The sequence below is a fragment of the Stegodyphus dumicola genome, chromosome 8 (genome assembly GCF_044657685.1).
Source record: "Stegodyphus dumicola isolate Sdum_Otavi_A_Nest chromosome 8, ASM4465768v1".
NCBI lineage: Eukaryota > Metazoa > Arthropoda > Arachnida > Araneae > Eresidae > Stegodyphus > Stegodyphus dumicola.
Window position 1 is genome coordinate 90,999,473 of NC_140775.1, and position 16,453 is coordinate 91,015,925.

The following is a 16,453-nucleotide window of genomic DNA, read 5'->3' on the forward strand; positions in this document are numbered from 1 at the left end:
GGACTTCCGCGATTCCGGATTATAGATCATCAGTTTAAATCTCGTAAGATGGCATGCAGAAATTCTAAAATTAAAAATATGAAACCGTAATTTATGAAATAAAGAACAATTATGATCTAAAGGGTATCAAAATTTACAAAAAAAAAAAAAAAAAAAAAAAAAAAAAAAACTTAATATTTATTTGTTTACTTTATTAAACATTTCTTTCAAGGTAAGTTGTTTAAGTTGCTTCGTTTTATGTGATAATACTTTCTCTTTAATTCTATAAACAGACATAATTTCTTGTTCAGTTACAAAGTACCGCTGTTCAAGTCCCGTAATCGCTGTGCCGAGAATACCGACTAACTTGTCGATCAAAATTTTTTCGTTTTCGATAACCTCTCTGTCACTTTCTTCATGCCATTATCCATTTTTTTGCAGCAATTGCACTTTTTGTTTGATGGACATCGAAACATACTTTCGTTTTGTAGATCCTTTGGGAGCTCCAGCATTGGAAATTCTATTTGACATAATCGAAAGTTCAAGTTTACTTTTATAAAATTGCTCTTACAGTCTGAAAAAAGTAATGAGTCGGATCCAGTTCGAAGACTAAGGAACAACGCAATCATCAACATTAACTGAAATAGATAATTAGATAATTTTAGCTTATACCGTCCGTTATACATTAAACGCGCACGCGAAAATGTATTCTGCACTTGCGCACACGCATATGCGCAGTCGTAAAGTCTTACGTGTACGCGTAAACGCCTATGCTCATGTGTCAACGCGGCGCATGCGCAGAAAGTTTTTAGCTTTGATGTCCGGATTATGGGTGTCCGAATTAACGACTTTTGACTGTATTATTTTTTCCTACAATCATCATTAGCATTTTATTTGGTACTTTTCCGTTTCACCGGCACAAATCTCGCCAAGCAGACTTTATTGACAACAATATACAGTAAAAATGTTAACAAATGTTAGTTCTTGAGAATTTTTTATTTTGAAGGTATAAACATTTTAATATGGTTTAAAATTTTGTAAAAAACCAGTAAACAAAGACAATAAATTTGTAAAAAAACATTAATTTAAAATTTAAAAAGCTTTCATGGTTCAACACCCTGATTCACTAGTTCGTATCATGTGACCCCAAGTGATCTCATCTCATGTAAACTACACTACAAAAAACTAATTCTCTGAGTAATTATCTACATTAATTTCAAGTTAAATCTTAATTTGGAATACAAGTTTAAATGGAAGAATTATTTCAATTCGTTCGAATAGCTTACTCAGAAATTAAGTAAAACCGCATTGCTTTACTTTCCTAGTGCATTCTCATTAGAATTGATGAATTTAACCCTTGATTTTGCCTTTTCTATATTTTCGCCTTCAGGTGAGCAGAGATTGCATCCTAATTGACTTAATTACCGCGAATGATCTTAGGGCATAAAATTTGACTATGTTGCAAAAATTCTATGTAATTGTATGCCAGTATTGAAAGAAACAATCAATCTGATAAGAAATGGCTATGACTTGTTTTGAAAATGAAGCGTAAAAGGTTACCAGCAAAGATATTCTGTTTGACATCATTTGTACCATTATTGGTGATTTTATTGATTGTGCTAGCAAAACGGAAAAGTACCTTTTATTTTTTAACTGAATTTCTTATGCAATTCTGGTATGATATTCATAGAATCATTCATATGACTTCTAATTAGGAGAATAATTAATTATACCAATTATATAGTTATTTTTTATAAAGGCTTAGAATACTAACTGGTGTGTTTTCAGTAGATCTTAAGTTTTTGTCTTTTAATAATTTTTAAATAACAGAAAATTACAAAAAACAAGTATTATTTACCAGTACAAAATTAAACTAATCCAGATTCATAATTGCAATTTTTATGATGAAGATGGTAAGTATTGCAATTATGAATGGTGGTAAGTATTACAATTGTGATGCCAAGATGATGATGATGAAGTTAGGGTCAGCTCTATTAAGTAAAATTTATGTTATGTTTTCCCACAAATAGTTTCTAATACATAATTGTTCTTTCAGCAGTTTCTAAATTCCTTACATTTTTCATTTGCTTTGGTAATACATTTAACAATTAAAAAATACACTTCTTTATATTTAGCAATCAATATATATTTCTCCAGAGATTCTGATTACAAATTGATGTATAAATGCAGAATGTTATAAGATGTTGTTTAGGGAAGCATATTCATCAAACATGTGGTGTATCTACAAAGTATTAGAACTGATTTTTTTTTTTTTTTTTTTTTTTTTTTTTGAAATACAACTTTTTTAAGTACAATGAAATTGCAAAACAATAACTTCGTGGCTGTGGTTACTAACATACCTCAACTTGCTTCTATTAAAATACTGTGCATTTATGGAAAGAAATTAGAATGTAATAATTTGTCTGAATTTATGCAGCCAATATTGCTGTTATCGATTAGTGAGTGAAGAAGCAAGAGCAAGAAATATTTCGTTGTGTAATGACAGACTCAATGCAAAGAAAAGCATCCTTCAGGCAATTGTCTTTGAAGTGAAATCTGAATTTAAAAGGGTTCACTTTAACAGCATTTTGAAAATTCAGACAACTGCAATGATGACACGAAAGACAGTTCAGCAGATTACTTCTGTAAAGCAATACAGAAGCTCTCTGAACATACCAAGAGATACAGTATGATATCAGAAAGAATGCATGTAAAACGCTAAAAGAAGAATAAGTTTTCTTCAGATCTTGAATAATTATGAATTCCATCCTGCAATTTTGTAGGTGCATTGCAGGTCTTATCTATTGAATATAATATCTAAAACTAAGCTTTAATTATCTGTTACTGAGATTATTCTTTGATAACAGAAAGGTATATATGCTGTTTACACTCATCACATTATACTATTCTTATGATGTATTTCAGATTAAATTACTGTATTTCTTTCTAAATCTCATAATATTAATATGCCCACAGCAATATTTTATTTATCTGTTAATGTATTAAAAAAAGGAAAAAGGAAGCAGTAGTAACCTACCTCTTCACATGATGGTTTTTCTGGTAAACTGTATGATTGGATACAGGCTTGGCAAGCTTCAATTTCACCCTAGAACACAATAACTGACTTTTAATGGAAAATGTATAATGCATCTCATGAAATTATACCAATAAAAAATTACATAGCACACACACAGATTGTAATTTTCTTAATGTTTAGAAATAAAAACAAACTTTAATTTAAAAACTTTACAACAATTTTTCATCAATTAAATGTTGGGAAAATTTTATTATTGAAAGTAAATGAAGAAAATTATGTATAATTGAAAATGCAGTCACTGAAGGATGATTCATGCATACCTTGTGAGCTGGTCAATTACCACATTCTTGATGAGGTTATAAATATCAACTTGAAAATAGCTTGCTTTAATGAATATAGTTGTCAATAATTTACTGTAAATTAAATAACTAATTTCCTGTAATTAAATTTAGTAGTATAAAATAATTAGACCAGAAGATTGTATTTTTTAATACTGACACTATTTTTTAAAACCAGATGAACTAATTAAGAATAATTTGATAAGAATAAATTTATTTATATGCATAAAAAATTTTAATCTTACATTATGATTAAAACTGGGCTATTAATGCCTGCTTTAATGTTATAAATTGATTAATAATTAATATTAATAATGATATAGATTAATAATTAATATTAATGCCTGCTGTATAGTGAATCAAATTATTATCAACCTTCAATAATGGATGTTATAGCTCATATTAGCTGTCCATAAAGTGTATATGATATATGACATTCATAATATCTAGCAGCTTATAATATGCTAAAGTAATTACACAAATGGAGTTTTATCTGTTTTTAACATACATGTAAAAAGATAGAAATTACAAAGCTCTGTATATAATTTTAAAATAAACTTGGACTGTTGTATTGCTGCTCATGCCGCCCTTTTTTTTACCGAGAATGCATATCCCACCACAAGAAATTAATGAAACTGTTAAATTAATATCATAAACATTAGGCATGATATTTGACTCTTATTTTAAAATTATATATGTGAATGTCTATTAAAATAATCTGTAATAAGTATTCAAGCAATATTTTTATGATATAATAATATTTTTATGATAATATATGTTACTATGAAAATAATTACAAGAATTACAAGGTGATTTGTTGTAAGGTAATAAAAATGGTTAGAGAAACATAAAATATTCATAAACAATCCTTACACCATGCTAATAGTTGTTACAGTAGATATAGGTACTATTATATTAATTCAGATGCCTGATTAATGATTAATATCAGTGCTAATGTCGATACAGATTCATAGTTAATCTGACACGAGTTAAAAAAAACACAGGAAGAGGAATAATGCATACTATAATTTAAAAAATAAAAAAAAACCTAACAATACATGTCTTTTTAAGCAATTTAATTAAGAGAATAAGTTCACATGGTTATTAAATCAACATTTAAAACAAGAACATGCCTCCCTACAGAAAGAACAATGTTTTTGGTACTTTTCCGTTAGCTGGGCACAAATGTCTCCAATTGTGAACTAAACGCGAGCCAAGTCACCAAGCGAAGCGAATGACAAAACAGTCAAGGGAATAAAAGTCGAAAATGTTCAACTATAAACAAATATTTATTAATGGTAAGCAAAGTTTAACTATAAACAAATATTAATGAATTGTAAACAAAACAGTTTTACCCAAAAAGAATGCTTATAACTATTGGTTTTTCCAGAATACGGTGATGTCCTTGAGAATTTGCTCAAATGGATCATTTACTCCTTGTCTCCACATAAATTCAGCAAAGTATGAATGATGGTGAGAAATTCCCAAAGTTTTTTATTTCTCTATTTAGCACTGCTTTAAAGTTGTTTAATTTTCTGAGTGTTTACACCAGTGTCTGGATCAACAAAATTATACCTGTGATTGACTTTGAAATGCTGTAGATCAGCTTCTTTCATTTTAGTTTTGCAGTAGTCCTTCTTGGAATCGGAATAGACGATTGACCCTTCTTCGATATGATTTGTTATCGCATCTACAAGCAGAGTCGTAGCTAGGGTTTTCAGCGTCCAGGGGCAAGTGAAGATTTCACGTCCCCTACTGCTTGCCAAGGATGGAAAACATTTAATTCTAAAATGTCGTAACATCAATTTGGCGCCCCTTGGATTCTGCACCCGGGGACAGATGTCCCCCCTTGCCCCCCTCTAGCTACGCCCCTGTCTACAAGTACTGGTAAAGAACGGTTTGGAACTTTAACTAGAAAGCATTCATCCGTTTTGCGGCAAATGCCACTAAATATCCACTATTGTGAAAGAATTCGACCGGCATTGTTTTGTCATTTTGTAAATAAGCTCTTGTCTGTCTCAACTATTTTTCCAGGACCACTGATTTTTTTTTCTCACGTTCCACTAATACTTCTACACAAACTTCTCTTAAATAGCTGTTCCAATCTACAACTGTATTATGATTCATATCCAGTTGTTTTTCACACCATTTGACTGATGTCATCTTTTCGCTCCAACAGTAAATAAATCTCAAAGATGTTAGAAAACTCACTCTGGATAATTCCAACCACATACCATTGGGAATGCTCTTCTTCGTGCGGCATGTTGAAAGATTGCACTGCCAACGTACTTCGCCACAAAAAGACAGTTTCATTTCATGATTCTGATCACATGTTGCATGCTTTGCCAATATACCTTTCTCTTGAAAAAAAGACTGCATCTTCTCAGTTCTAAATCCCAAATTTTTATCACTTTTCAAAACAAAAATTAAGATGGAAGAAAAAAAGGAAAACATGCTTTGTTTTGAACGAATTCAAAGAATAGAGCACATAGACCCCCAAAACATTCCCCTTATGGTTGTAAGAAATTTGGCGATTTTTCGCTTGCGCTCGGCTAATGGAAAAGTACCCATTTTATTTATATTATTCTTGTACTTTGCTAGAAGGCAGAAGGGAATAGAAAAACTTACAGTACACTTACTTTATTTTTCAGATTTAGTAATTTATTTTTAACTGATGATTTAACAATGTTTGTTTATTTCAGGTTACATAAAATTAGATTCCAGTTGTGTATAGAAACAATTTTAAATGCTGTGATATCATCTACTACAACTGTTGCTATCTCACACACTTTTTTCTCCTTTTTATTTCCAATAAAAATTTTCCCACCCTGATGGTTTGCAATTGTAATTTTTCCATTTTTCCACAATAAAAAAGCTTAATTTTTTTAAACAAGGGTCAGTTAATCAGGAGTTAACTGTATACGTATATACAAAACAAAAATACTAAAAAAAAAAAAAAAAAAAAAATTGGCATACCGTTTAAACACTTTTTTTACTCCAAGACATATATATATATATATATACTATATAAAACTGCACTTTTCTATTCTAATTATACATAACTTCCTCTGAAAGCTCTTTTAGCTATGTATTATTAATGTTGATGAATTAATAAAACATACCTTGTTTCTAAATTTCTTAATGCATTTCCTCTTGGCTTTGAATTTCAAGCTTGGCTATAAACAATTAGCATAAATAGTTATATAGACATAAAATGCTTTATGCATGGACATTTTAAGTACAAATGAATGACAGTATTCAAATTACACATTACACACTATCTTTTCATAAACATTCATCATTTTACAAATATAAATATGGCATAAAGTATATTTATCTTTTTAAAAATATATTTCATATTGTTTAGGAATGAAAATATACTAATAATGATTTTAATATAATTAAAACTTTAAAGTACTTAGCTAAACTACAAATGGACAGAACTCAAATTTAATCTAGTGTGAAACAAAGACTGAATTTTGCCTGTTTCTAAAGTTCAGAAGTGTTTGTCTTACATCTTTTATCTGAATTGTGGTCAAAATAACATATTAAAAATTAATTCCTCATGAAGAATAGTACTTATTTAAATGAGAATTTAATTTACAGAATATGATAAATTAAACAATTAATTTTATTGTTTGAAAATTTATATAGAGATTCAAAGCACTTTATTACAAAATAATGCAATATTATATTAATGTTTTTAGAAACTACGCTTAGTCAAATTTAATGTTTAAACTTAAAACTGTTTGATCAAATAATTTTTGTTCATTATTTTTTTCTTTTAACATTAAAATTTTCAGTTGAATTTCTATAAATTATCTGTTATATCTTTTACTCTAGTGTATACAATTGGCTTTTCTTTTTCTAACCTCATTCTACAATGAAGTTGCAGTAATTTTCATTTTTAAGTAATGTGTTTAATTGAACTGTTTAAAAAATCTATTTTCTTTCATTATTATTTTACATGTATTACACTTTATTCTACTTGTGCATTATATTTGTAATTATCTGATATTTCACAATATAATAATAAAACCAGATATGAATGGACTCTTTGTATTTCTTAATACATCCCAAAAAAATGTTTCTTAACTGCTTAAAGGAAAAACATGAACAAGGGAAAGTAAGATAGTTTCCTATTTTCAAAATCATATTAATAAAAGGTTCACTATCACTTTAGTCTATTACTTTAAAATAGGAACTTCAAGGTATTTTCTGCAACCAGATTTGATTTGCAACCATGGAACAACATATAGATGTGGAAAAGGTCAAGCCCCTTAATTTTTTTTTCTCTTAACTATGTTACCATTTAGCATGTTTAAATTCTGCACTAAATAATAATTATGTAGTAGAAGGCTGAATTATTTGGGCAATCAACCTAAGAAATGATCTAATAAGAAAATGATCATTCCAAAATCTTATTCTTCTCATTATATAAGAACATTGATTAAGTCATATTTAAATAATCTATTCAACTTTGCAACAATATATCCTGACTTAATATATTCAGAAGAAGGCTATGCACTATTACAAATAGGCCCTGAAGTCCCTTATCCAAAGAATTATGCAGTCCCTTATCCAAAGAATATAGCAAAATTGCTAAGTAGATTATATCGCATTGTGTGTATAAAAATTTTTACAAGCATGCATACACAAATATTCAAATAAATTATATCAAGCAGAACTTCAACTGCATGAATTTCATGTATTAAACCTTTATAGTAATTATAGTATATATAGTATTCTTTGCTTTGAAGTGGTAAACTTACATATGGTATTTTAATTCTTCAAGTCAAAATTTTTCCTCAATTAACATAAATTATAGCATGTAGTTTTACAACTACTGCAGTAGCTACTTATACTATAATATCTCTTTATGTGACAGCACACAATAAAATAAGACAGCAGCAGACAAAAGGATAGTACATAAATTAGGATGCTTGATTAAATTATAATGTTCAAAACAAGCGAATTCTTTAGAAAATATGTTTTTATGCCTGACTTACAAAGGAAAACAGCCATATTTACACTACACATGAGAAAAACCATATGCAGACTGTCCATTTGCAGAAATATATGTGTGTGTGTGTGTGATTATGGCAAAGCCTCGAGGGCTATCTGCCTAAGGGGAGGGATACCTTCGTGGAGGACTTTCTAAGGCAAACTGGCTCGTATACACGTTACACGTGGGGAAAACCATGAAAACGTCCATGCAGCCAGCCCCTTTCGTGGGATTTGAACCTCGGACCGAACTACCAGTGTTCAGCGACTTTACCCACCAGCTCGGCCGCTGGTGGGCCCCATTTGCAGAAATAAAACCTGTTGGAACTACAAGTAGTGTTCAGCAGTCTTATCTATTTCACCAATGGTTGAAATAAGTTATGAACTGTTTATATTTTTACTGTATGTATGCATGTTCATTATATATATGTACATAAAAGTGATATATGATATCATAGATACTGTATTAGAATCATATACAGTACAAAGTCTTTAATCCGCACTCGTCGGGATTTCAGGAATTTCGGATTAGGAGTTTTTCCGGATTATAGATCATCAATTTAAATCTGGTAAGACGGCATGCAGAAAATATAAAATTAAAAATATGAAACCGTAATTTATGAAATAAAGAGCAATTATGATCTAAAAGGTATCAAAATTTAAAAAAAAAAAAAAAAAAAAAAAAAGCTTAATACAGTCAAAAGTTGTTAATCCGGACTCGTCGGGACTTCGGCGATTCCGGATTATAGATCATAAGTTTAAATCTGTTAAGATGGCATGCAGAAATTACAAAGTTAAAAATATGAAACCGTAATTTATGAAATAAAGAACAATTATGATCTAAAGAGTATCAAAATTTACAAAAAGAACAAGCTTAATATTTATTTGTTTACTTTATTAAACATTTCTTTCAATTGAAGTTGTTTAAGTTGCTTCGTTTCATGTGATAATATTTTCTCTTTAATTCTATTAAACAGACATAATTTCTTGTTTAGTCACAAAGTTCCGCTGTTCAAGTCCTATAATTGCTGCATCGAGAATACCGACTAATTTGTGAATCGAAATTTTTTCGTTTTCAATAACCACTGTGTCACTTTCTTCACTATTGGAAGCGAATTATAATGACGAGGAACTTGATTTAAATCATAGACGGAGTACATCGAGATGAAATACTACATTTAGTAAGGAATTATGAGCCAAATAAAATAAATGTCAGCCGATGAGATCACCTGGCGCAGACCAATCCCCTTTTCAGCCTGTGTTGCTGAAGTAAATTCACTTTTCATCATAGCGACAATCCTGTCCAGAATTTTGTCCTTCCACTGATATTCCAGGAGATTAGTGCATGCTCAAATACGTGTGTCCTTATCTGCTTGAGTCAGCTGATGCGGCACCCAGTGATTGAACTTGTACGCCAATTTTATGTGATGCTCAGCGCGACTAATGGACATAGCACTAATGTCTAATTCCTCAGCAAGTTCTCCAGTGGTTGCCTACTGATCTTCTTCCACAAGTTCTCGCAGGTGAGTCTCATCAACATCAATAGGCCAACCAGAGCACTCTACTTCTTGAATGTCAGAGTCCTTGTTTTTTCAACTTTCGGTACAAAACCTTCACAGTGTTATATGATACAACATTAGTACCTAAAGCTGTACACATGATTTGATGACATTCTGTAGCTGACTTTTTGCAACAGAACTGGAAGTAAATGATGGTTCTAATATAGTAGCACAATTATCCATTTCAGATATCTTGTACTTAATGGTATTTTTGTACAAATTTCACAACACATTGTTCTAAAGTCTCTTTCTTCCAAATACAAAAAATCGTTTGGCAAAATATGATTAAACAATCCAATGCGAACTGTTTGCGCAGACGATATTAGCAGTGGTGGAAAACTTTCATTAAAACCCGATACTAATTCCCAGTAACAAACACAGTTCCACTCACTTTAATAACTTATTATAACGACCACTTCATTATAACAGCCAGTATAAAAAATTCCCAGCTTATGAAAGCATTTTAATTTTTTTTTTTTTTTTTTCCCCTGCAACAGCAACCACCTATTACAACATCTTTTTTCTGTTAGATATGAAATGTTGTTCTAATAATTGTCAGCGTTTAAATAAACTTACTTTTGGAAGGCATGATTTTCTCATTGCTCTTACCTGAAAAATAATTATAATAATATTATGACAATATTTCAATATATAAAGTTGAATTATTTTTAATTGTAAAACCTGTGTGTACTCACATCATCTCTGGTAACATTCTGAGGCAAGATGTAATCATCAACACATTGGAAACAAGTTTCAATAGCTTCCTGTAAAGAAAATATCTGAATTTAAATGATATTGCAGATTAGTTCGAAAATTAAATCTTATATATGTTTGCACATTTTTTATTATTAACTTTAAATTTGCTTTTTACGTATATACATGTTTGTTAAAATATCTATACATATATATAATGGGTGGCCATAATTAAACCGACAGTGCTCACAGTGTTCTGTAGCGCAATCTATTTGCGAGAATGACGCCACATTTTGTAGAAAGACGGGGATGAAGGATTCTGTGAAAAAAAATTAGTTCCAAAATTCACCGCTAGGGGAATATTTGGCGCTGTGTAATAGAAAATAGAGTGTTAACAAATGCAAATCAATACGGAAATTACCTTTTATTTTGCATTCAAATGAGGTTCAATGTGGCTGCCGTTGTTGTGGACCACATATTGCATTCTGTGCACAGTATGCACAACAGCAGAAAGTAACATGTCTGCAGGAATCTCCCGTACAGTACGCGATATGTTATCCTTCAACGTAGCCAGGTCCTGGACCACTCCTTGATAGACCTTGGACTTAAGGTAACCCCATGGCCAGAAGTCACATGGGGTACGATCAGGCGACCGAGGTGGCCATGCAGTTGGAAAAGCGGCTAATGGTTCTCTCTGTTGTGAATTTCTGTCATAGCATCTGTTGCACCTGTACAGCAATGAGTGGAGGGGCTCCATCTTGCATGAAAATGATTTCCCCCAGGCATTGTCTTTGCTGAAGTGCCGGAATAACAAAGCTGTTCAACATGTGGTGATATTTCTCTCCGGTAACAGAACAGGTTTTCGGTCCTGTGGGGTAATGTTCTCATAGAAGAATGCACCTACGATAAATACCGCTGTGTACCCACACCAAACAGTTACTTTTGGTGAATGTAAGGGAATTGCTGTGACTGTATGTGGTGATTTGTCATCCCAAGTTCGGCAGTTCTGGGTATTCACAGTTCCATTCAGGTAAAAGTGGGCCTCGTCTCCCCATAAGATCATCCATCATGGCTAAGCATCATCCACCTCCATTCTGGCAAGAAAGGTGAGGGCAAAAGTCAATTGCTTATCATGGTTGGGGTACAGTAACTCCTGTACACGGCTGATATTGTACGGATAGAAGTTGATAATCTTTCGTAAGATTTTCCATACCATACTGTAAGGCATATCCGTATTCCATAAGGTGTGTTCATAATAAAAGGTAATTTTATTCCGTATTAATTTGCATTTGTTAACACTCTATTTTCTATTACACAGCGCCAAATATTCCCCTAGCGGTGAATTTTGGAACTAATTTTTTTTTCGCGAAATCCTTTGTCCCCTACAAAATTCCTACAAAATGTGCCGTCATTCTCACAAATAGATCACGCTACAGAACACTGTGAGCACCGTCAGTTTAATTATGGCCACCTGGTATTTTAATGTGAAGGATCAATATCTGGCAGATGTCAGCATTCACATAATTGCTTAGTGAATATCTGAAATATTGCTAAATATCATTATTACTCATTTACTATGACTAATGTCAACATTCAGCGTGCACTGATGGTAAATGTTGAATAAAACTATTTTTGTTACATTAAGATAAAAATGTGACTTTTTAAATCATATTTTATTATTAATTTTTTTTTTTTTTTTTTTTTTTTTTTGAGCTTTATTCATTTTTGCAGCTTGCAGTGGAAGATTCTGTTTCATAGCTACTCTTTTTATAGAAATAAACTCATGTTGTTCTGTCAGGGCTTGATATGACTTGCTCCTCTTCAAATTTTTCCTTTGGACTCTGGTTTTTGCTATGGTCAATGTTCAAATTTTCTTCAAAAGAATTAACAGTTTCTTTATTTTCAATATTTGTGATTTGCACACCAGGCAAAGATGATGATACTATGCCTCTTTTCAGGTTAACACCATAAGGGCTTTGGCATATTCATTTATGATATGTTGTGTTCTTGGCAAACCATTTGACCATTTATTTGCATCGTTATCATTCATTCATGCAGTTAACGTATTCTGCATATTCTGACTGGCCCTTTCTCATACAACGGATCAATCAATATAAAGTTTTTTTAAAAAAATACCTGATGTGGTCACCACATGATAACATTGTACAGCCTACTAAGTTACACAAATTTTTTGTTGCACTTCATTTAAACTTATTTCCTCGAATTTCATTACAGATCCTTTTCTAAGTAAATCAATTCAGTTCTTACTTTGCAGCAAAGCAAAAATACATAAAAACTGAATCTTAATTAAAAATTGTAAAATTTAAAAAAAAAAATACATTTAAAAACAATAAAAAAAATTTTACAATTAAAATTAGTTTCTATGCAAAAACTAGGATAGAGGGCAGGAAGACAATATTTTTGGTGCACAAAATTAAAAATTAACTTTTGGTCATACTGGTCAAAAAAGACATTGAAATTGGTGCACCAGCTGCCTTAATTCACTATTCTACTAAGAGTTTCAAACGTAAACAAATGACGGCCTCACTAGACTCAAATTTTCAAATTGTTGATAATACTACAACTATTGCATGCAGATTAACTAAAGGCATAAAATATTAATCAGAACTTAAGAACAATATAATTCAATCTTTTTTTTAAATGTACAATTAGCCTATATATAAGAATTTAAAAAAAAAATTGGGCTCACTGAGCTGAGTAACAGAGTGGCAATATATAGATAGACAAATAGTAAGAAATTTAGAACCAGTTTCACAGACAGATCCAAAAGAAGTGAAATTCAATGCCAATAAACTTCAAAAACCCTATAAATATGTAAAATAAGAATTAAAGAAATAAGGAACTAAAAACCAGAAAATTACAAAAACCAGAAAAAGTATAAAAGACGAGGAATTCAATCACATCTGATATAACGCTATTAAGTAAAGGAGAAATCAAACTCAACTGCAATCCTCACTTCAATTGAAAACTACTGCCTTTCTGTATCCAGAATCACCTAATGAACCATTCTAAAGTATTTAATTATAAAGCTCATCCGAAAATTTTGAAGTCCTCCCCGATGAAGCATAAGTATAAATTCTAAGTCCAATAAAAAACTAAAATTACTTACAGAATTTTAATTGAAATTAGAATTGAAAAAATACAAAATTTACTCATTGTTCACCGAGTTATTATAGTTGGTTCAAAATGTTTTCTATTTATTTCTAAAAAAATATGTATTTCAGCATTTATATTTCAATTTTTATCTTGCATTTTGTTAAAAAGTGTACTTAATTTTTTTTTTAAAATTTTCCATATAAAAAATTTGTATTGTCTCCAAGTGTTTAACACTATGAACAATGAATAAGTTTTGTATTTTTTAAATTCTAATTTCAGTTAAAATTGTCTAAGTAATTTCAATTGCTGTATTGAACTTATATTCATGCTGGGTTGTGAAGGACTTCAAAATTTTCGGATGAACTCTTATAATACTTTAGAATGGTTCATCAGGTAATTTTGGATACAAAAATGCAGTGGTTTTTAATTGAATAGGGAATTACAGTTGAGTTTGATGTCCCCTCCTCTCAATAACGTTATATCAGATTTCATTGAATTCCTTTTCTTTAATTCTTATTTTACATATTTATAGGGTTTTTGAAATTTATTGACATTGAAATTAATTTCTTTTGGGTCTTTGTGTAAAATTGGTTCTAAATTCCTATTCTAAATTTGTTTATACTGATCAATTTTCAGCAGCATATTATGTGGAAATATTTGGAATAATTTTGTTTTTAAATAATCCTGTGAGATATATATTATACATTTGGTGTGGTCAACTGCAACAAAAAAGGAAGGTGCAGAACTTCATGTTATGGCAGTATACAAAATTTCAACATTTTATGGCTACTCATTAGTTATGCAAGATGACTAATGAGTACAGATGTCAAGATGCATGTATGTCAAGATGCAAGCATGTATGTACAGATGTCAAGAAAAAATTTCTTCTGAATCCATATTAAATTCATTTTACAATTCATTTTGGAAAAAAAAAAAGTCCTGTATTTTGTCCATATGTAAAGATATGTAAAAACATTCTTCAAATGTATTCAAGAGTGGCCAAAATGGATAGTTTCATCAAAATCTGATACCTGAAGTTTTTCGCAACTACAATACTCCCTTTACTTCATACAAGGAAGTAAAAAAAAGAGCAATTTTTTTTAACAGAATCTTACTGAATTCTTTTTCTAGAAAACCCTAGCCTGCCCTCAGTATTGGCATATATCCAAATAGTAACATTGCATGTATAAATTAAAAATTAAAAATATTGTCTGACTACTAGATTATGATTCTAAAGCAATAAAACTTCATGAGAATATTAATAATGTATTTTCAGCATTAGAAAACTTACAAATTATTATTTTGAAAATTTCTCTGGTATACCAATGACAACATAAGTATAACTAAAGAATGTTACACAACAATAAATTGCAAAAGAATATCATTGAATAACATTTAAGGTGAAAAAGCAACTTCATATTATTCTGACATATATAGAGAGCAAGTGGAAAATGATAGCAAATATCCCAAATTATGAAATTAAATATCTCCATAATTTGTTTTTCATATGAAGTCAAATCCTTTATTTTTTTATAAAGAGAATAAAATTTTCCTAAATATAATTATAGGGACTTGGAGATAGTATAAAACATTAGATTTCATGAATTTTTAAAAATCTGATTTAAATTTTTTTTAATGTCGGAATATGAGAATTTGCATTATATGTATATACATAATTCTACAATTGGAAGTATATATGTAAGACAAACAGAGGTAAAAATAAAGGCCGGTAATGTCTTTTGTTGCCATGATGTATTCCACATTAAATGTGACTTATTCCATAACAGTTTAAAATTACCTGTAATAGAATTTTATTTAACACTAAAAATTACCTTTTCCAAAATGTATGTATTATTCTGAAGTTATAAATAACAACTGTGGTATTCTCTGATATTTATTTCAGTTTTTAGAGACATGACATAATTCAGGTTAAACCAGAAACAAAAATTATTGTCATGAACTAATATTAGTCGAAGAAAATGGAATTAGTCAAAGTTTCTTACTATATATGTTCCCTAATCTAACACGTTCAACTACTCCAACTTTGAAATAATAATGATTTATTTTGGAATAAATATCTAGCACAATTAACTGCAACCAGAATTTATGATGTAACTGACTGACAATGATAAAATAGTACTATAGTTAAATAATTTGCCTTTCCAAGATAAAAAAAAGTGTATTTTCTGATTATCAGCAACCCCAAAAGCATTGCATTTGCAGATTACCTGTATCATCAAAAGCATATTATTTGCTACAGCTGGCCATGTTTTTGGCATATTTTTAAGTATACATGTTACAGTTACCAATTCATGCACACACACATACTCATATTTGTTTAAGCACACATTGATTTTCCTTTAACTCTCATTTCTGAAGAATGTGCAAGAGCTGCAAAAATGCAAATATAAATTACATAACCTTTTGGTTTTTCTCATAGAACTGTTTTTTATAAAATGCTTCTTTCTTTTTTTACTATTTATGAACAAGAAGCACCTATGGTCTGTAAAAATTGCCAAACAAATGTTTTTCATTAAACAGTAGATGATTTTTCATGACAAGTATATAGATGACAAGTAATATTTTTAAAGCTCTCCCATATTTAATTCATTTAAAAAATATTAATTCAAGTACCACAACAGAAAATAATGCATCTATGGAGGTAGGTAACATTTAATTATTCATTGATGAGGTTAAGAAGCATGTTTTCACATTCTATAGTAAAA

At 30.2% G+C, this 16,453-nt stretch overlaps 1 protein-coding gene across 2 annotated transcripts in view; it reads right to left on the reverse strand.

The window, feature by feature from the left end:
• The window catches only part of LOC118194072 (uncharacterized), a 79,969-nt gene that overhangs the window by 3,365 nt on the left and 60,151 nt on the right, over positions 1-16,453 (reverse strand). Inside the window, exons 6-9 of one of the 2 annotated variants that reach the window (XM_085822119.1) lie at positions 10,613-10,681; positions 10,494-10,526; positions 6,477-6,530; positions 3,017-3,085 (exon numbers count right to left, since the gene is read on the reverse strand). In XM_085822119.1, the coding sequence (XP_085678245.1) occupies positions 3,017-3,085; positions 6,477-6,530; positions 10,494-10,526; positions 10,613-10,681 (225 nt within the window). The remainder of the gene's footprint in view (positions 1-3,016; positions 3,086-6,476; positions 6,531-10,493; positions 10,527-10,612; positions 10,682-16,453) is intronic. The other variant, XM_085822120.1, reaches the window with a different exon arrangement.